This window comes from Podarcis cretensis (genome assembly GCF_951804945.1).
Source record: "Podarcis cretensis genome assembly, chromosome: 12".
Classification (NCBI taxonomy): domain Eukaryota; kingdom Metazoa; phylum Chordata; class Lepidosauria; order Squamata; family Lacertidae; genus Podarcis; species Podarcis cretensis.
Genome location: NC_137181.1, coordinates 27,533,925 through 27,555,741, shown reverse-complemented (window position 1 = coordinate 27,555,741; position 21,817 = coordinate 27,533,925). Strand labels below are relative to the sequence as shown.

Genomic DNA, 21,817 nt, shown 5'->3' with positions numbered 1-21,817 from the left:
CAAATTACAAGGAACAAAAAGTATAAGCCAAGCTGTAGCAGTTAACCTGTAGTGTGATGACGCAAGCCAATTTATTGGCCACACCTTCAGAACAACCTCATAAATAAGCCCACAAAATTTATTAGCTTTAACAGAATTGCAAACAGTATGCATTGAAGTAAGTCCCACTTTATTCACTGGGACTAATCCCTGCACAGTGTGGGGGGTGGGCAGTGGGAGACATCAATATATCACACTGATCCTTCAGAAGCAGGACTTCCCAATGGAAGAGGAGACAGGCTGCCTTGTATGTATTTTGGCACTGCCTTCAAGGCTAATAAATTTTGTTACCAATAACTTACATGTTGAAACTGAATTTGCAGTTTTTGACTCTGTTCAGTCAATTCCAAAAATTCCCTCATTGTTTCATCCTTTTCTTTCCTTGCTTGTTGCAGATTAGCAGTGAGCTGTGTGATAATGTCATCTCTTTTTTTGATAGCAGCCTCAAATTCTTGTAACTAAAGGAGGTGAAATTGTAGTATTAACATGGTTCATATCAGCAGCAGCTATTCTGGAGAAACACTAAAAGATACATTCTGCTCCTGGTGTTTCCAGCATAGCTTTCTAAGTACAATTGTGTAAAAGAATACATATTTATTGACCAGGAATATTGTTTCCCTAATTAACACTTTAAAAGGTGAATATTTGATGGCCCTTTAAAAGTTCTATTTTTAAAGAGGTTTAAACTGAACTCTCCTGTCCCCCATTCTAAAGCTTTTCCCCAGAGGAAGATTTTGGAACTGTTTTAATAAAAACTGGACTATATATAAGCAGACTGCAGAATTCAGAGACAATACTAGAAATATTGCAGAAATAAAGCAGACCTTGTTGCAACCCTTTGCTCTGCCAGTTCCACTGGCCTCAGTGATGAAGGTAATGGTGACTGAACAGTAATGGATTTGGGAAAGGACTGGAACCTTCTCCAGGAGAGATCCAAAGCCTCTCTCTTCCTGTCAAACTTGATGGACCTTACACTTCAATATAAGATTTAGAGTCTACAAACAATTAAATACTGCCATATCTTAAAAAAAAACACCTAACAAGCTTCACCTAGTTAAAAATTCTGAACAAAGGAGTGCTGACAGTTACCACTTTGTACAAAATACGGTAGTTGCCACTATTAAAATCCACATTCAAGTCATTTTTAAAAGCTTCTACCCACACCCAAAGCATAGCAAATGCTCTTCCAAGTCTGTAATCTGTTCCTACCAGTTGCAAAAGATGCAATGTCTGGCATTTATAAATCCCTGACCTCTGTAGTTCCACTCAGGTATATTCTGGTACACAATACCACTTTAATCAAACGACAGCACAATTTTAGGATTTTTCTGCAATATTCCATAAAAATAAACATGGAATACTAAATGGGCATACATGTGGGCAAAGCATCTGAAAAAGTAATACAAGACAGAAGGTGAACGAAAGGAAAGCAAAAGAATCCATGTGCCACACATCTCAGGTAAATATTCTCTTCTGAGACTATTCAACCAATCCAAAGGATTGAGTTTTAGCATTAAAATGGGAACTTTTTAAATTCTAGACAAACAAAAATTGTTTCAATATAAAGCAAAAAAACATGCACCAGTTAGCTCTCATTGAAAAGCAAAAATGCTAAGAGTAGAATTAAATCAAGAAAGTCAAACTGGTACAAGGTTGTACAGTCTAAAGGAGTGTCTAAGATAAGTAATTAGCACAGCAGTATGCAGTGTTTTTAAAATCTACGTAGATCCTTTTTCATTCATTCACTCAAGATTGCAGAACCAAGCAAAAAGCTCACAACCTCTCCAAATAATCTCCATGTAGATTGACAATGTACAATGCAAAGCACAAATGAATGCTCACGCATACAATCTAAACAGCAAAGTATCAAAGGAAAAACAAGACAACCTTCATGAAAAGGTACACTACTAAGCTAAATGAATTTGGTCCAAAAGCAGCTTCAATTAAATGCAGGAAACAACTATAGCTGTTCATTTATTAATTTTTATTTAATCAAATATTTATCCCACCTTTTGACTCCAATGGGGCCAAGGCAGCATATACAATTTCCTTGATTTAAGGTATTTTTAAAAAACCAGATGCTTGGTAAGAATAAGAATTATCTGGCCTATCAGAACAAACAATGGCCAAGAACCAAAGAATCACGTGCCACCTTCCAAGTGCTTGAATACCCTCCCCATTTCCTGGTTCTTCTTCCACTGCTCCTTGCTGCATCAGGTTATCTCTACACTTTCTGGAATAGTTTTTGGGATGGGATTATGGGGGATACAAAGGGAAAGGGGTTGCACAGAAAGCTTGGGCTATAAAGCACTCTTCCTAATATAAAGAAGCCCCTCACTCAGGAAACAAGTAGTGACTACTGCCACTGACAAAGACTTGTCACACTCAAAACACATTATGAAAACCATTTTTTGGAATGGAGTGGGTTTGCAAATAGACACAATAATTTCCTTCAACATGTTTCGAATTTCTCCTTCAGATTTTTGTTTGGTTTGCAGTTGGCACTGTCCTCTGTCAGCTGATGCACAGAAGCACCAGGCCAAAGGTCAAATAACAATTTATAATAATTTATTTTTTGTACACCACCCGTATGACAGGGTTGCCCCAGCCACTCTATACATCTACATCTATAAATCAGATGCACATGTGTACATTGCCCATTGACACACATGTAAATTATCTAAATGTGCATGGTGTGCATGCAAATTACCCAGCAGTGAATCTACATGGCTGGCTGAAATCTTGTTCCAGTATGGTTGCACAAAAATTCCATGACTGGGCAGATTGCTCAGCCATGCTGTTCCCATGGTCACCCCCATCTTTACCGTGGGCAGGGACAGATGAGAAACCAATGTGGACTATAGTCACATCTACACATTACATACAGAGAACCTTTAATAATATGGGGCAGACATAATTTTAGCAGTCATTTTCCTTACTTAAGAACTAGGCAGGTGATTTCATTCTGTTTGTAGTACAACTCGGGTAACAAGGTTCTTGTTTAATAGGAGGAGCGTGCTATTTTGGCACTGTCCTTTTTAAAAACAAGAACAAAAACACAGAAATAGGCTGCATTGGTGGGGATGGGACAACCCCATGTCTTTTCAATAGAGGGTCAATTTTTCTACTGCTATAACTCACAGAGCCAAGAGCAAAACTCATGAACACAAAACCAAAAGAGATAGAAAGCGTTACGACATATGGTATTCTTTCATAAAGCAAAATGATAATGAACATGGACACCACTGACATTCTTCTCTCTCACATTCAATGCCTTTGAATTATGACAAGCAATACTGAAAGACTGTGTGTACGGCTACAAAGCATGCAGAAAGCAACGTAAGGTAATTATACCTGTTGCAATCCTTCTGTACCATATGCTGCCCTCATTTCTTCTAGCTCTCTGTTTAGCTCTTCAATCTCTTGCTGTTTTCCAGCCAATTCATTCTCCATCATCTCCAGTCGTGCTATAGAATGCTGTATCCCAAGCTCAGAATAATTCTCTCCAAATCCAAATTCTTCTTCCTAAACCAATCCAAGTTCCTTAGCATCTCAGCATTTTATAAAATTTGTTCAAGGTGAGGATACTTAAAACATTTCCTTCTCATCAGATAGCACTTTAGCACATTGCTATGGAAACCTGTTTTGTTAGTATAATTTGCTCCAGGAGAGCAGTAACAATACAGCACTGCTGTGACATCAGTTATAAACTGAATTTTGTCTTCCAAAGATTACTGAAGAAGCAATAGCATACATGTATAAACTACATAAGGTAGTAAACTTTTATAGCATGCAAGCAAATGAATTTCTGTTAGCAATCCTGATACATTCCCCAATGCAAAGCATCAAGTGTGTTTAGTATTGAGTGCCATGATTTAATTTTAAATACTATACCCTAATAAAGTCTGCAGGTACCTCTGTTCTTGTCAAAAAACTGCAACCATTTACCTGTATAAAAAGAATTTCTAGATGCATTATAAATTTAAATTGTAACTTACAATGCAACCCTGCACATATTTACTCACAATTAAGTCCCATGGAATTCAAAGGGGCTTATTCCTCAGCAAACATACACAGGATTACAGCCTCAGATTCTAGCTTTGCCTGTTTACATTTTATTCCTCCCTCAAATTATGCAAATACAGCCAGTAAGTCCATAGCTTTTTGGACAGTAAGATATAACAAAGAACACTGCCGTTTTCCATAGCATGTTTTCCATACAAAAATCTGAACCAGTTCAGATAAACAGTTTGTATATTTATAGGGTTCCAAATCCTCAGTGTTCAGATTTACATACCAATTTGCCATGTAGCAGCTTTTTATTTTAAAAGATATGATATTAATACGCTGTCCAAAAGTAAGATGTGCATATCAGCAGAAACTAGATCAAAGTTTCTGTAATATACATACACCAAAAGACAGAAATAAGTTATCAATGTATTTTTGGTGTTTCACTGGGAGTTAATTCTATGAATTATTGCCTTATGAGAATGAAGGTGCATGAAAGGGCCAAATATCTAAATTTTAAGTGACATGATTTTGAAAAGAATACTCTGCCATGATTCCCATAAAATATTGTGTATGGGGGGGATCTTAGCACCCACAACACTACTGATATGAGGCACCTTCACTGTATTCTTTTTGGCACCTGCTAAAAACATTCTTATTTAGACAAACCTACGCAGATGTTTAGAAAGTTCATGAGAGTTTCAATTTGTTACAGTCTTTTGTTGTTTTAACTTTTTGCTGTAAAATTTTGTGTGATAATTTCATTATTTTACCTTTTTACTAAACCGCTTTGAGGTTTTTTCTGCAAACAAGCGGTGTATAAATGTTACAAAATAAATAAAAGCTAAGTAAGCAGGTAAGTAAGTAGGTAAGTAAGTAAGTAAGTAAGTAAGTAAGTAAATAATTCACTCCCAGAAAGCCAGACTCTGGGCTGAGGAATAGAACACTATTAAAATAAAGTAACCTGCAATCTAATGTCTATGCTTACAGCACTGAACAGCAAAACACAGAAGTCGTTAACATTAGTGTTCAATAAAAAGAGCTGCAGAATTTGTCTGCTGAACTAGTCCGTTATTATTCCAGGTCATCTCGTTCCAACTTAAACTTTGTTTTAACTCAACAATTTTGTACTGAAGATTTTCGCCACGGTGTAAAGGCACACAGAAAGCATGTGAATTATTAAGCGCTACTGAAAATAAACTGGTGGTTTGAATATAGCAGAGCATTAAACCTTTTGCAGAATGTGCAGATACCAATTCTTTAAAAACCCTCCAAGGTACAATATATAAATGAGTTCCCTATCAGGACAGAACATACTACATTCCCCATCCTTTTCATCTCATATGTGAATTCCATCCTCCCATATTACCCTAGGTCCATCTTATATTATTATTATTTATTGAATTTTATACCGCCCTATACCCGCAGGTCTCAGAGCAGTTGGGATTCAGACAAATAGATGGTACGTTTCCATGAAGAAACTTGTCCCAATATTGAGGTTATCCAGAGTGGGCTACCATGCACTGCGAAGTGATGCCTCTGGGAGGCATTTTTGCATCTTCCTCTTCTAAAGAGTTCAAGAACCACTTTCCGCCTGTGCAGGAGGGTGCTTGAAACTTGCCCCATGTGCTAACTCTGGAATTGTTGCTCAGCGAAAGGAAAGAGGAGGTCTCCTAATAACTCTCAGCACCCTTAACAAACTATGATTCCCAGGATTATTTGGGGCTGGGGAGCCATGAAAGCTTAAAGTGCTGCTTTAAATGCTGCTTTAAATGTATAGTTCAGATGGGGCCTCTAGATACAAAAGTCCTCCTAAACTCCAATGTGGGTGCCTAGGATCCCACAGCCCTCCTAAACTATCACTACCTTTCCATGTGGAAACCTTCTGTGTAATTCTCAGTATGGTTCTGCGTGTTTCTTACAGATGCACAACAGAAAGTTAAAAGTTTAAGGCAAATGTGCTTGAAACGCATTTCCTTTATATAGGGTTGTCATGTTTCAAAAAGTGAAAATTCAACACAAAAATTGTTAAGCTTTTTTTTGGGGGGGGAGAGCGAGCAAAGCTGTTTCGCTTTTATGGCAAAAACACAAAACAATTGATGTTTTTGAGCTATTTTTAAGGAAGGTGGCAAAAAAGACACTGCCAACATGGGTTGCCATACGTCTGGATTTTCCTGGACACCCCCCCCCCCCCAAATTTCCATCCAGGTGCTGCTTCTGACTACAGTATTCAGGATATGTCCAGGAAATTCCGGACGTATGGCAACCATATCATCCAGCATACAAGATATATGCTCAAGACTTAAAAGCAACAAAACAATTCAACGTATGAAATATAGTACAGTCATACCTTGGTTGACGAACGCCTTGCGAGTCGAACATATTGGCTCCCGAACTCTGCAAACCCGGAAGTGAGTATTCCGGTTTGTGAACGTTATTTGGAACCCAAATTTCTGGCTCAGCTTCCAATTTGCTGCAGGAGCTTTCTGCAGCCAATCAGAAGCTGCACCTTAGTTTCCAAAGATTTTGGAAGTCGAACGGACTTCAGGAATGGATTCCATTCAGCTTCCAAGGTACGACTGTAACACCTTCTACCACAAGAGGTCAGTATCACATTTTTACTTTAAATTAAGTAAATAACTGGCCCCCAAAATGTATCAATCTCCTAAAATTCTGAAAGCATACCACAGTTTTAAAGAGCAACTAGTCCCATGTCAATACAGTAAAAGTCTTACTTGAAGCTGTAAATTCTCCGAATGATTCTCTCTAGGAAACTCACAAATGCTATTCCACTCTTGCTTTGGTCGCAAGCATGGGCTCCAATAATTATTTTACATTTGTCATGACTCCAGTAATTAAGCAAAAGCTTAATGTTATCAAAAGTGGCAGACAGTTTTGCTAAAGGTGGTGCTTTAAGCAGATAATATTTTCCTTTAAAAAAATTCCAGCTGCTGTCATTCTAGATTCTCCCAGGTAGGATCCACTTAGACCATATAGTAGTAATAATTTATCAGGGGGGTGGAATCACCTGTTTTGTTACAGTGGCTATATGAACTCAGTACAAAAATATATTCACTTTTGCATATATTCACCATTGCAAAAACAAAACAGTTCAAGGTATGCAACTGTCACACAGTGCAATTCTATACATGTCTACACATAAATAAACCTCACTGAGTTCAGTAGGACTTAATCCAAGTTAAGTGGGTATAGAATTGCAGCCTAAATCAAGCTTTATAAGTAGCTGATATTGGAAATACAGCTGGGGTTTTTTCTTTTTGTTAGTTTTGGGGTGGCTTGTGTTCTGGAGGCTTCCCTTCCTGCAGACAGCCAACAAATGAACAGGAACGCTGTAACAATTCACTGGCTTAGAGCTAACAACACAAGGAAAATGGGAAGATATATTTTTTTTAACCATTATCCTATTTTATAGTTCTATAGCACAGATGGGAAACCTGTAGTCTTCCAGATCTGGCTAGACTACAGCTTTCATAATTGACTATTGGTTAAGCAGGCTGGGACTGATGGAAGTTAAGAGTTCAGCAACAACTGCAAGGCCATAGGTTTTCCACCCCTGGTTTATAGGATGGTAGTACATTCTGTAAACGAATACTAGTATAGGGGGAAAGTTTTAGTATAATGTGAAATCCTGCAAACTATATTAACACATGCACATGCATGGCTTTTCTTAAATCTCTGCCATTTACAGAAAATATTCAGGTTCTGGGAATTGTAAAAACACAAATATATAGTCTTCAAGCACACCTTGTATTGGAGATAGATCTGGGAGTAGAGGAAGCAGATCTAGGGAGCTGGGATGCAGTTGCTATTACTAAAATTATAAACTTTGGAACAAGTATCCTCTGCAAACCTTAGCTGTAAAACTACACGTGTTTGAAATACACATTTGTGTTCACCATCAAATTGCAATAATTACTAGGAGTTTTCTACTCCTGCTAAGTGTTCTGTAAGAATATCTGGATTTTTTACTCCACTTGATTTAGTGGTTTGGGAGCAATCTTCCGTAGTCTGCACTTGCCTGGGGCTTCTTCCAAGCAATGGCGTACTGGCACCAAGCCAGTACAGGAGCTAGACTACTGCCATAACAAAGACAAAATAAAGCCTCTTTGACAATGGGACAGCCACTGCTATTCTCTGCTGGTGCTTGCCACAGACAGACACACAGCCTGTATATTTTCCACTTAATATGCACGGTACGTACATGAAACAAGACAGAAGTAATAGCTGTTAAGTGAAAATGGTTCATTTGGTAGTCATAACTAAATATATTTAACTTAAATAAATCAGAAACTCATTATACATAAAATACCTAGGATATATACAAAACTAGAAGCATCATTGCAGCTGTAACACTACATCATGATTAGCAGGAGATGATGGGAGGAAATCTGCAAGCCCACAACCCATTCTAATCTCTTAACTATAGTTATAGAGATCGGAAACATTACATTTCTCTGTATCTATGCACTGAACACAGACAGACTTTTCCACGGGCAACTGAACAGAGTTGCTGACCAAGTTTGCAAATAAATATTGGCACTATAAGTCTTGCTCATGCTGAGTGTTTCCTTCATAGACATTTTCTCACCAAAGAACTTTCCTGTTAATAATTTTAGCTTACTCACCTTGGCATTTAATCTGCTATAGAAAGGAAATAATGATATATCCAGAACACTAAAAAGTATAATGAAATAACAGGGTGCAACAGTAACGGACAAGCTGTGATACAAACATTTCCCTTTCAAATTTCAGCATGGTTCTAATTTCTTATTTTTACATACCCGCCATACCTGCACAACACAGAACTTAAAAAGCACAACCATTACTTTTCATTTATAAAGATTTTACATGACTCACTTTCTCTCAGCAAACATTAATGTATCATTTACAACATTTAAAAAATACTAAATGTTACTAAATATTTTACTGTTGTCTTTAAACAGAAAAACAGTCAAGTATGAAAACCCACTGCAGCACATGAAGCATCAATTTTGATCTTACCTCAGAGCTATAATCATCCGCTGTAGTGGAAATCTCACTTTCCAGCTAAAAGAAGATAAAAAAATAAAAGGACAAAAATAAACACACCCATTTCAAACAACCGAATCCTTTTATTTTTATGATTCCAGAAAGTATTTCAAATGGAGTGAAAAGCATAACAAACACCCAACCCCCAGCCACAGGACCAAATCTTTATCCTTCCCTTTCACTCTGCAGTACTCAAAACACATGAGAGGAACTGCAACAGTCATTACTTCAAGAGGCATAAAAAAGCACCATTTATTATTGCTAAGAGCACCTAGAATTAACAATGTGCTGTACAAAAATTAAGGTCCTTTACAGCAGGGATACCAAATCTGAAGACAACTGGGTACACAGACCTTTGTTGCTCTCTGCGGAAAATATGTTGCATAGGCTCTAATTAAATGGTGATTATAGCAATTAGTTGTTTTGTTTCACTGATTCTTCCAAATCCACATACCATTTGGAACTGGCACATGTGTGTGAGTGTGTGTGTGTGTCTTTGTCTACACACACATACCCCTCTCTCTAAGTGCAGGGTTAAGTGCAAGGCAATCCCCACAAAGTCAGTCACCAATGCCTAAATTGTTGTGGTCAAGCTCTCCCAGTCCAGGAATGGCCATAGCTGTCATGCCAGGAGAAGCTGGTAGAAGGTGCTTTTAGCCAATGAGGCTATCTGGGCCTCCAATAACAAAGCTGAATCCAAAACACCTCCAAAACTCTATCTGCTCCTGCTACTTCAAAGGAAATGCATCCCTGTCCACAATAAGCAATTGACAAATTTCTTACACACGGGTACCATTCACCCACGACGCCTCCATCTTGCCAGGATTCAATCTCAGCTTACGTTCCCTCATCCACCCCACCACTGTGACCCAGGGCCTCCAGGGCTTCTCCTGATTCAGATGCAATAAGAGAAACAGAGATGAGTGCCATTCATGTATTGATGGTACTTTGCTCCCAAACTCCTAATGACCATTCCCAATGGTATAGTCATTGGGGATGAATGTGCTCTGCAGCATGCCACATCATAACTTCTAGGCAGTTGAAAGAACTCTCCCAATGCTACTTCCTCGACTCACAGTCCCTTAGGTGCCCCCAGTTCCCATTCCATGGAGCCAGTCCAGCAGAATGGCATGGCTATCGGTACTGAAAGCTGTAGAGAGTATAAGAAGTATTTTTTGTATTGTTTTCAGATTTTATTTTATTTTATGCTGTGAGGAAACCCATCTTAGAAACGCCAAAATTATGGTAAGTGAGCAGGAGTCATAATGAGCAAAAGCTGGTCTTAAAGCCTCAAAAGAAGTTTCATTCCACTCACTCATTAAGGCTATTAACAGAGACAACTGCTAAACTTCATTCCTAGATAATTAGAAATCTATGTTTTTTGTGTAGGCCATCTTAGATTTTTTTTTTTAAGTGCATACCCAGGCGGAAAGAGTGAAATAATTTTTAGAAAATAGATACACCACACAACCTAGAAAGTTATGAAAAGGTCTCCCTGACTACAAGTAATGGTGGCAAGATAGGAATTTTAAGAACCCCAAAAAGAAAACTATTCAAGAAAGTTCTCAGCAATGTTGGTTGTAAGACAGTCAGAAAATAAGTGAGCAAAAAGGCACTTATCCTATCTCTTGGGGCATGTATACAGTATTTTCTCTACATGAGAGTGCCAGCTCCCTAAGCAAAACATTACAACTTTCTGAGGACATTCTGTACAAGCATAGAACCTAATTGCAAGACTGCACAGAGAACCACGTTATTGGTTTTAAATGTTCTAAAAAAATAAAATAGGTCAACTTTCAGGCATAATGCTTGGCTACAACTGGCTATTTGCTCTGCCAAGAAATATAACTGAACATTAAAACCCTAGCCAAACAGATCAAATTAGATTTATTCCATTAGATAAACACAGAGATTGAGATCCAAATAACTGTGTGCCCAAGTGTGCTAACTCAAAAGGAAACTCCTTTCTAGAAATGAGGCAAGTAACAACTGGATATTTAAAAGAAGAAAACAATATAATCCCTTTTTGTGTCCTCTTGATTTGAGCTTTACAGAATACTGTGCAAAAAAGTGATAGGGTGAAAGAAGAGGCAAATCCCAAAGACTGCCTTGCAAATCTTCATTTTACAGATTTACTAAAACCAAACCAACTTTTTGCATATCATTTTTCCTTTTTAAAAAATGTTCACTTTGTCCTACCTCTGTAGCCTTATGGTAAGTAAGAACAATTACTCAGAGATGTAAAAATGTAAAAGTATATTTTGAAAGGATATTATAATGCAGTCATCTAATACATGCATGGTTAGGTATGTACTGTACATATAAGATGCCAGTCTACTACATTACTCAGGGAAATCTAGCTATCTGAGCCTTTCTTCCCATTCTGTTTTACTGTGGTGTACATAAAATACATGCTGCATGGGCCTGATATATCAGTGCTTTTCATTACTTCTGTTCTTTTGTTTTTTTCCTACTCCTTGAGTTCCATGAAGCAAACCAACCTTCCCTGTTCAAATAAAGAGAGTTAGAAGTTCCACTGATTATCGTCATTATTTTTGTCTGGCACCTAAGGATATGTAACAAAAGCACCAGGCAAGCCTCCCTGGGAAGAAGCCTCCCTGAGTGGGGAGCCACCACAGAAAAGGCCTGTTCTTGTGTTCCCACCCTCCAGACCTCTCATGGAGGCACACAAAGGGCCTCAGATGATGACTGCAGGGTCTGTTGGTTCACATGGGAAGACTGAACATGCCCAAACTCTTGGTACAGTCGGTATTTGAATCCCAATCACTGAGCTGTCTGCTTATTTGGTTAGGATGAGACAGTCCAAAAGAACACAAGCTGTGCTACATTATTCCTTTCTTTTAAGAGGCCTAGTTTCATATCCATTTGCAAACCCAAACATCAGCCCAGAACATCCTTTGCATGTCTCTCAATTTCCCAGACTGTGAAATTGGAATTTGCTTCATCTCAAAAAGATTATACAGAAGAGCTCTTTGAGGTCAACTCATATCACTGTACTGATAGATGAGAACACTGATAATACTCTCAAACACTTTCCTGAAGAGGTACTAAATTTCCCTATATATAGCATCTCAAAGGATGTTAAGTGAATGATTACAATATTTGACAGTAGAGACAAGTTCTAAAGTGAAAATCAGAAAATAAAAATGAATGAGTGCAAATTACACTTTATAGTAGCAACACTTCTTGAAGAATTAGCACAAGCATTCTTAGCTTGCACAATAATCATGAAGTAATAATCTGAATGCTCCATATCTAAAACTCATAATTCATGTGATATAAGTGGCAGTCTGCTCCAGGAATTCTATCATTAGATTGAGGAAAGCATAAATGAAAATTAATAGATGTGTTACCTGACTGACAACCTAGATAGCAGCAGATCTTCACATAGTGCCTATGCTTCATGAGAAATGGAAATTTCATATTCAAACTTACATTAATGAGAATCTGCATATCTCAGTGTCATCATCCTCAAAGACTACTATGAAAAACCTGAATATGAGGACAACATGATGGAGCGTTATCATCTAAAGTTTATATTTAGTTATATTCCTGGTAACTAGTTACTTGGCTGACTGCTTGACTTTCCACGTATATAGACAGCCTTCTTTGCCTCTTACACAAGTACATTGGTGGAGGAGTTTTTGCATACACCTTCATGATCTATAGAGGTCTTGTGAGAGATATTTTATACAGCAAGCAGACTGCCTGCCTACCAGCATCATTTCAAATGAATAACAGTGCATACCCTGGAATTGCCCAGGAGAAAACAGGACATCCAATTTCTTCACGTGAGAGCACGGTGACCATCTTGGGTGCCATGATCTCGCGTGACTTTGTACAAGTATCTCACCCTGAAAAAAGTATGTCTTTTGGGCTCCATAATCTCACATGAGAAGACACAAGTCCCAGTTTTGGGACTCAAGATGTTGGAGGATATGACCATGAAACACTACAAATGGAACCCCAAATACCAAACTAGTCTATGATCAATTATTCTTTTGCATAGGTCATGGAATAATCTTCAAACAGTTACATGCTTTTACACTCTAAAGTTATTTTCCATCTAATAAAATGCAGATTATTTATCAGCACTTCATAAACCATTCAGTTTCCTTCCCTTACAAATTAGATTAGAAATTTATTTATAGTTGTAAGTAAGGAAAAATATTAGTTTTACAAATAGTGCTTAGTTTTTAAAATGTGCCTGGGAAACTACATTAATGAACACATTCAAATGCAAAGTTTCACCACTGACCATTACTGTGGAACCTCCTCATTCTGACTTTAAAATGCATGGTAATAAAAATAAGTTTTTCTAATCTCAGAAACACTTACTTCTGTGGTATATATTTGATCATGCTTGATCAATTCATCACTGTGCAAAGTCCTCACAATGGCAAAGTCAGATGCAGCAGCTGCTCCTCTTTGACAGCTGTGTGGGGCTACATCTTCTCCTTGAGACTGGTCAATATCCAGACCTTCTTGTACCGATTCTTCATCTTTGGTGTTTGATACCTTTTTCTTTTTCTTCTGCTTCTTGGGTGCATGCTGCCCATCAGAGTGTGCTTTCCTTTGTCTAAACTGTGCAAGCTGAACACAAAAGAAAATCCTGTTAGAGTGAAAGTTTTCTTCTTTATTGCAAATGACACTGATTAGTAGTGCTCTACATAAACCTTCAGAATCATTGCAGGTGAAAACAAAGCTCAATGTTATAACGTTCTACATACTACAGTATCTCTGGATAGAAAGTATGAAATCATCATCACAACTGCAATGTGTAATATGATCAGCACATCAACATGAAGCACGATCAGATTAATATATATAACTTGCAGACTTCACACTAGCAAGTGACATACCTACTTAGAAAAGACTAAAAACCAGTAAACTTGCATTTAAAAGCATATTGAGCCTTTAAAGCATGTGATGTTCTTTTGCTTTGAACTCCCTTTCCACAAACTCACAGCTTTTATTAATCAACTTAGTAACATCCTATGAAGCCATTTCGTTAGTTTAAAATGCAACTTTTAAAAACAGGTCATAATGTTAAAATAATAAAGTCCCTTTTAATTCAGAGCCTCAAAGGGAATCCCATAATAGTGTCACAGAAGGCAGCAAGAAATTGACCAGACACCCTACCTTGTAGCAAAACATGCCTATGAACATAAAGTCGCAGGTGAGTCAGACAAAGAACAGCTGAAAACCAATTAGTACGTAAGCTATTCAAATACTGTAAGTCAATACCTTTTGCACAGCTTAACACTTTTAATGAGATAGAAATGGATTTTCACAACTAAACCAATACAATACATTTTTCTTAGCAGGAACCAAATATAGGCTCTAGTAAGAGAATGACAAATTTCCTACTTTGCATTAAATATTAAAAACCCCATGAACTATTCAACATCCATTTTTGTTCCTTAAGAAGCCTTTCTTTGTGACAAACCTTGTTATTTTGTATGTAATAAAAGTAGACAAGCAAACACCTATTTCATATACTAACAAATACAAAAGTATTGCTCCTTTTGGAAAAAAGATATCAAGAAACAATATTAGCAGATTATACAATACAAGAATGCTATGCTCATGATAGTCACCAATCCAGAAAGCCAGGCCTCCATTCAAGCTCTTCGCAACACCCAACTGAATAAAAAAAAAAAGGATTCAGACTTTTGACAAAAAAAGATCCCAGTTGCTGTATGCTGGAACATGAGCTGTTTCTTCCAAATATCAGCCAACCTCAAACTAGCAGCAAATACCACTAGCAAAAGAGAAACAGTACTTGCAAATCAGCCACAGCACGTAGCTACTTTTGTCCTTCAAGTACAGATATTTCATTTCCCCAGCAGGACTTTGCAGTCTCTGGATCTTGATGAGACTGCTGACAACCAGGCATATGGCTCCTGCTCCTGCTCCACTCACAGAAGGACCTTGAGATTTGCTGAGCCAAAAATGTTCACCTACGTATTTAGCACTTGCCTCCCTCCTGCTCTCCTTTGGCTGCTTAATTAGCTTACCCAATTAACATAGCCTTTTCCACTTTTAAATTAGCAAACTTTTTTTTAAAAAAAAGGAAAGTAAATATTTAATTAGTATCCTAACAAAACAAAAAAATGCAACACCTCACATTGACTAGAGATTCTCCAACTATCCAATTAATTTGTTGCTATCCCCATCAAGTTCAGGTAAACAATAGAAAGCGCAAGAGCCTTATCTTCTTAGCAGAGGAAAGAATGGCTTTCAGCTCCATTAGCCTTCTACACAGCCCATATTGACATACAACACTTACTAAAAGCTGCAAATCTGCCCACTTACATGCATTAAAAAATCCTATGGATGACAGTGTGGTTTTCTGTCCATACAGAAATATATTCCATAACTGCAATCAATGAACAGAAACAAAGGAGGGAGAAGGAGTGGCTTCTTACTCACTGAATACTTTGATGAGTGACCATAATGGGGTTTTTTTTTTTGGTAAGAAACTATAAAATTTTGAATGTGTGGCATTTGTTTCACACATCACATCTGAAAAGATATTGTTTTTTAAATCAGTTTATCATTAAATGATGTATGAGCATGGTTATTTGTATGTCAAAAAAGAACAGGGAAATGTATCATGTTGATGAAATATTCGGTGCTTGTCAACAAAGGAGATCCTGTAAAAGACCCTCCTCAAAGACGTTTCTCAAACGTTTACAGTGGCTGGGAGCCAGTGAACTGCACAACTAGTTCCATGTGCCCAAATGAGCTACAGGATTATGTTTCACAAACAGCAGTTCTTCATGCCACAGGATAAACCATTTCTAAAACTGAGGGGATATGCAAGAGCAGTTTGCCATATGATGCAAAGGCCGGTGGCTTAAAGGGGGAGAAAGTGAAAAATCTGACTGGGCATGCCTAAAAAGCAAGCTTTTTGGACCCAAGACCACATGAACATCAATTTAACTACATCTTAACCGTTTAACTGAAAGAACTTAGTGGAATAGTAATATATTCCATTATGGAATAATATCAGAATCAAAAGACACTATGTATTTGATTTTAATTACACAACACTATTCAGACACTAAAGCGATTGTCAAATCTCCTATGAATCTTCATATATTTAGATTGCATTCTGCTTTCTCAAGTCTCACCAACTGAGTTTTAGTCAGAAGAAAAAAGTATAAACAACTAAAAATGCATGTATTACAATTTGTAGAGGAGTTGCATCGTTGGTACGAATTTCTAATATGTCAAGTACAGGCAACTCTCCGTTTCCATGGGGGTTGTGTTCCAGGTCAACATGTGTGTCAGTGGAGTGCGCATAAGTCTGCTCCACCCCATTCCATCTGGCCCTCGTCTCATTCCTCCCTCTTCTGGGTTCAAAAGGACCTGCCTGCCGGTGGTCATGCATCAACAGGATATGCCTAAAATGAATTTCGTTTACTGATATTTTTTCTGTATTACAGCACTATTCAGGTGTTCAGGAGGGCCTGAAGGACTTTCACACACTGGCCTCATCCTTCCTTCCACCCAACCCATCCCGCGCTGAGCAGGAAGGTCTAAGAGGGTATTGTCAGTATGTTTAGCTGAATGCAGAGTCCTTGACTATCAGAAGCATCGATCATGAAGTGTTCCTGATTGTAGGGGGGGGGGCAGTAACAGTGTTCAGCCACAGATAGGTAGCCGTGTTGGTCTGCCATAGTCAAAACAAAATAAAAAAATTCCTTCCAGTAGCACCTTAAAGACCAACTAAGTTAGTTCTTGGTATGAGCTTTCGTGTGCATGCACACTTCTTCAGCCAAATACAGTTATAATCCCCCTTCAGATGTTTCTGCCCAACAGAGGAAAGTCCAGGTTGGAGGGATGGTGTGTGTGACCTCACTGCCTTTCCACATATACAATTCAAGAGCATCCGAGTAGGAATTAAAATTTAAATGAATTCAGTGAAGCTAAATAGTATCCCAAAGAATGGCGCTACTTAGTCATATGTAGAGCAATCAATTTAATTCAGCCTTACGAATCGATTATTAATAATATTCCACAATGCATAAAGAGAAAATATCACCAAGATGTTAAATTGTTATTAGACTAAATATGAAAGATGTTTGCAATCTGCTTGAATCAATACAAATAGTGATATATTGAATATAACGTGTCACAGTTTATAACGTGGCGCACACCAGGTTAATCAGAAATGTCACTAAGTATGCCAGCTTCTTGTCACAAGAAAAATTATTGACAGTCCTAGCACTGCTTGGGCAATTATTTCACTTCATGTCTGCTGTGAGGAACAGGTGCAAGTCCAGTTGGCACGACTCATCTGCTGGACATTTAACCACTTTAAGCCCCTGCCTGAGCAGCGTTCAGTTTCCATTCAGCATGGGGTTGATAATTTGCTTCCACAGCAACACAAACTATGTCTGTGTATACATTTACTGGCTAGACCCGTTCATTTTCTCAATTCAGATCAAAGCTGGTTTGCAGAAAAACACATAAAAACACAGTATTTTATGGGAAACAACAGGACAGATACTGGATAGATATGGATTGCGGCTAATGTCATGTGGACCCTGCTTCCCAATGCGGCAGTGGGAGTTCAGTGGCAGCAGGTTAAATAGGAGTGTACACAACCTTGTTCCTCAAATGCAAATGAGGAGTAAATTGTTAGCCTGATAGCATGCCGTATCTTTAAGCCAATGACAATAGAATTATTTATCTGCATCGGTGCTCATATAACCAAGCATCAATGATTTATTCAAGCACTGGGTAATTGCCTTTGGAATCTAATGGGCAGAACAGGAAAAGGTCCTTCAGCTGCATTCTCTCCCCTTCTCTAGCCTCTTCCCCTTCCTCTGTTAGACATATCTTATACTGGTGTTGCCAACACTCCCATCGGTAGGGTAGTATTTCTAGAGCAATACACACACAAAAATGCTGTATGTTAGCTATTTTAAAGTCAAATAGCATTTTTTTTAAAGTTTGGGCTCAATCTAGTTAGATTACTACATTCCCCATTGTGCACCTGCAGTTGTACTCCACTGCTGACAAGGAGAGTGAGGCCACATTTGCACATAATGCTGAACCATGGTTTGGTGCTATGTGGATGAACCTGAACAAGCCCATGCAAAGCACCAGGCTCACACACTCCATCCACTGCTCCTTCCACACAGTTTGGAAGTTTACTTCCACTTTCACAAAATCGCAGCCTAGCACTGTGTTCAAACCAGGGATAGTGTTTTAAAATGAACTGTAATAGAAAAGCTTTGTAACATGCTTACTTCAAACCATGAATTATAAAGATGGCTTGTTAAGCTAACCAGTGCTTATTTTTAGCTATGTTCTCTGGTTCATATTGCTAGACTGGGATTCTATGAAAGTGAAACTAAACTCTGCCAAAGTCCTTCTCCTACTCTGCCAAAGTCCTTCTCCTGTCTGTGTGCCAGGTGGGAGAAGTGCTGATCCACAGTTTAGTGTCACGTACTATAATGGCCAGAGAGTCAACAGAAGGAAATGCCCACACACGAGCAGTGAAGAAGATGCAAAGGAGAAGTGTACTGGTTTAATTTCAAGAGAGCTAAAAAATCAAAATCATGTTGCACCTAAAATGCCAGTATAAAAAGAATCATCTATTGCAACCTAAAAATCTACAATTATGGACTTGAAAGGGGAACTCTAATTGAATTCTACAATGCAGGTACCACAAAATAAAAGTGAGCATCCCTAGCAATGCCCTTGCTAATTAGAAATGAAGCAAAGCCTTTCCAGAAGATCACAAGAAGCTGGGTATACCTGGGAGAAGATGGTCCTGAATGCATGTCTTTTTATTAGCAATTCAGTTCAGGCTCTCATGCATGGTGAGCCTCCACTTCCTATTCCAACATGAGTATACAGAGATGTTGGAAGTGGTGAATCTTCATGGGTGTTAGGCAATGCTTGACTGGAAAACAGGCTAGTGTAGGGTTGCCATGTTTCAAGAAGTAAGAATCTGGAGACAAAAAATTGTTGAGCTTTTTTAGAGCCACTGAGCCCAAGCCGCCGAAGCCAAAGCCCGGGTCGCCCACACCAGAGCCTGAACCAGAACCACTTGTCCGTGCAAGCACACACAAAATTTAAACCCAAAATCTAAGATATTAGCTTTAAAAGGTGAAATTCTCCCCGAATGGGCATGTAGGACCCCCCAAAAGAGGACATGTCCGGGAGTTCCCAGATGTATGGCAACCCTAGGCTAGTGCTGTCCTGAGCTGCAATTAAAACTACAATTAAAACACTGCTCCTGGAGCAGTCTTTTTCTGCTAATAATAGATAAAATGTTTTAATGTGAGCACTCCCCCCCACCTAGCATTTTGAGAAATTATAAAACAGGGATTCAGCAGATATCATAGAAATTTGTTGCTAGAAACAAATGATTGGATTACTCTTTCGGTTATATAAAATGTTTCTCCCCCTTCCCAGGCAGTCTTATGATGTTTTGGCTTGGTACACCATGCCAAATCTGGAATTTAAACTCATATACTGTAATCTTGAACTACAAAGGGCTACGATAAAGTGTGTACAGCATATTTTGGAAGGAGTTTATAAGAGGGTGACTTAGGTTCTGAAGGGGAAGAAAAATTAAATTGCTGAAATCCTCTTAATCCTGTTTTGTAGCATCTGAATACACTATGCCATGCATCTCTGCCACAGGTTTTCTGTTCTCTTGTAGACTAATCCAAATCCTTGAGAATCAGCAAAATATTCGTTGGAGCAAATCCTTTTATTGTGAGGATAGAAGAGAATCCTAAGTGACTTAGCATGCTTATCTGTCTAATTTATTATGTATTTTAGATTAAGGAGAAAGATGTACCACTTCATCACAGATTGGTTATGATACAATTGATGCATTTCTGTTTGCTCCGAATATTCCTGCAATTTCTAACTAATTGGTTAATGAACCATGATTATTATTAATGCTGCTTTTTATGTGCTCAGTTCTCACAACTTTAAATAAATGAATAGAACAAACATTACATACAAAACTATGGTTTGGATATACAGATGTTCCATCTGTTGGAAGCTCCTCCAGAACAGGGTTGGGGAGCATATGGTCCTCCAGATGTTGCTGAACAACAACTCCCACCATTGGTCACGTAGGCTAGTGCCGAAGTGAGTTGGAGTACAACAACATCTGGGTGGCCAGACATTTCCTACCCCTGCAAAATATGGATGGTATGGTTCGTATGGTAGCAAATTATAAAAATGCAGCTCACAAATTATTAGATTTATTCAACTGAGACCAAAGAAAATAGTGAATAATCATAATCAAAGTCAGCTCGCCTTCTAAATACTGTAGTAGCATTGCATGCATAAGTTGTTTTTTTAAAGAAACAACACAAAGCGTAGACATTTCTATGGACTGATGAATATCAATATGAGAAGGCCACAGGGCTTCCAGATTAACCAATCATCCTGCATTCTAATTCCAGTTCTGCTCCGCAACTATAACTAAAAGCTGAGTGAGAGGGAGAATAGAAGCAGCTGGAAATTGAGAATGGAGAAACTGAGACAAAAGGGCACCTGCCTGTTCATTCACCAGCCAGCACCATCCTGCTCACTTGCTCCAGGCAGTCTCTTGGCTTTGAAAGCTCTGCCCCTGTCAACATACATATCTGAAGCATTTTGTTGCAGTGTCCCATCTGAATAGACTAATAGCGAATTCAATTCTCCAACTTGGGACAACCCTGAGATTTCAAAAGCACTTTTTAATATAGAAAAACTGCTAACTCCACAAAACCATCCAATAAAAACTGAGCATGCCCAGCTGGCACAAAATGCTGACTATTTTGGGTTGGGTGGAGAATGGAAAATTAAGAATGAAAATTGCATTTTCTCAACAACAGCAATCCATGCTTTGTTGTCAAGTGGAAGACCTACATGAGGAAGCCAGCCTCATGCTGAGACGGTAAACTTTATTCAACTATTTACAGGTAGGTAGCCGTGTTGGTCTGTCGTGGTCGAAACAAAATAAAAAAAATCCTTCCAGTAGCACCTTAGAGACCAACTAAGTTTGTTATTGGTATGAGCTTTCGTGTGCATGCACACTTCTTCAGGTATTCAACTATGTGTGTGACCCACTTTAAAGACCTAAATAGTGGAAATGCAAGCTATAAATCTATTAAATATGCAAAAAAAACACAAAAAAACTGGACACCTATTACAAAAAAAAGGTCCAGTTCACATAATTAAATAAGAATTTAAAATTACTAGTTAAACACAATTTGCTCTAACCAAAAACATATGGAAAGCCAGAGTCTACACCATCTGTGTTTTCCATATAGGAGCCAATTATAAACAAGCAAATGTATGCAAGTACTGCAACAGTTGCTGCAATCTCCAAGCAGTACATACCAATCACTCCGTACATATTAGATGACTGAAAGAGTCCAGACTTGATTTAAGACCTTGATTCCATTCAGTGATTTAAAGAATAAATCTATTAACTACTGTAAGAGACCAACAGTCTCAAAGGAACAGCTTTTGAATATGAATAGTGGCCTTATCTTAGGGGGAAATGAAGAACATTCAAGAAAACTGAAAAGGAACATTGCCTTGATATATTTGAATGTTTTCAGTGGCTCCTCCACATCCATTCCCTAACTAAGACCAGACACATTTTAAGAACAGAAGTGGCAGAAATGGGTTTGGGTGGGGGGAAAGGCAACAGCTACAGATAGCA

At 38.2% G+C, this 21,817-nt stretch overlaps 1 protein-coding gene across 13 annotated transcripts in view; it reads right to left on the bottom strand.

Moving 5' to 3' along the window:
- Positions 1 to 21,817, bottom strand: part of AKAP9 (A-kinase anchoring protein 9) — a 115,827-nt gene that overhangs the window by 80,098 nt on the left and 13,912 nt on the right. For 7 of the 13 annotated variants that reach the window (XM_079948393.1, XM_079948398.1, XM_079948396.1 and 4 more), the window contains exons 2-6: positions 13,456 to 13,710; positions 9,070 to 9,114; positions 3,934 to 3,987; positions 3,394 to 3,564; positions 342 to 497 (exon numbers count right to left, since the gene is read on the bottom strand). In XM_079948393.1, the coding sequence (XP_079804519.1) occupies positions 342 to 497; positions 3,394 to 3,564; positions 3,934 to 3,987; positions 9,070 to 9,114; positions 13,456 to 13,710 (681 nt within the window). Of the gene's footprint in view, positions 1 to 341; positions 498 to 3,393; positions 3,565 to 3,933; positions 3,988 to 9,069; positions 9,115 to 13,455; positions 13,711 to 14,717; positions 14,945 to 21,817 lie in introns of those variants that run through there. The other 6 variants (XM_079948400.1, XM_079948399.1, XM_079948404.1 and 3 more) reach the window with 6 other exon arrangements.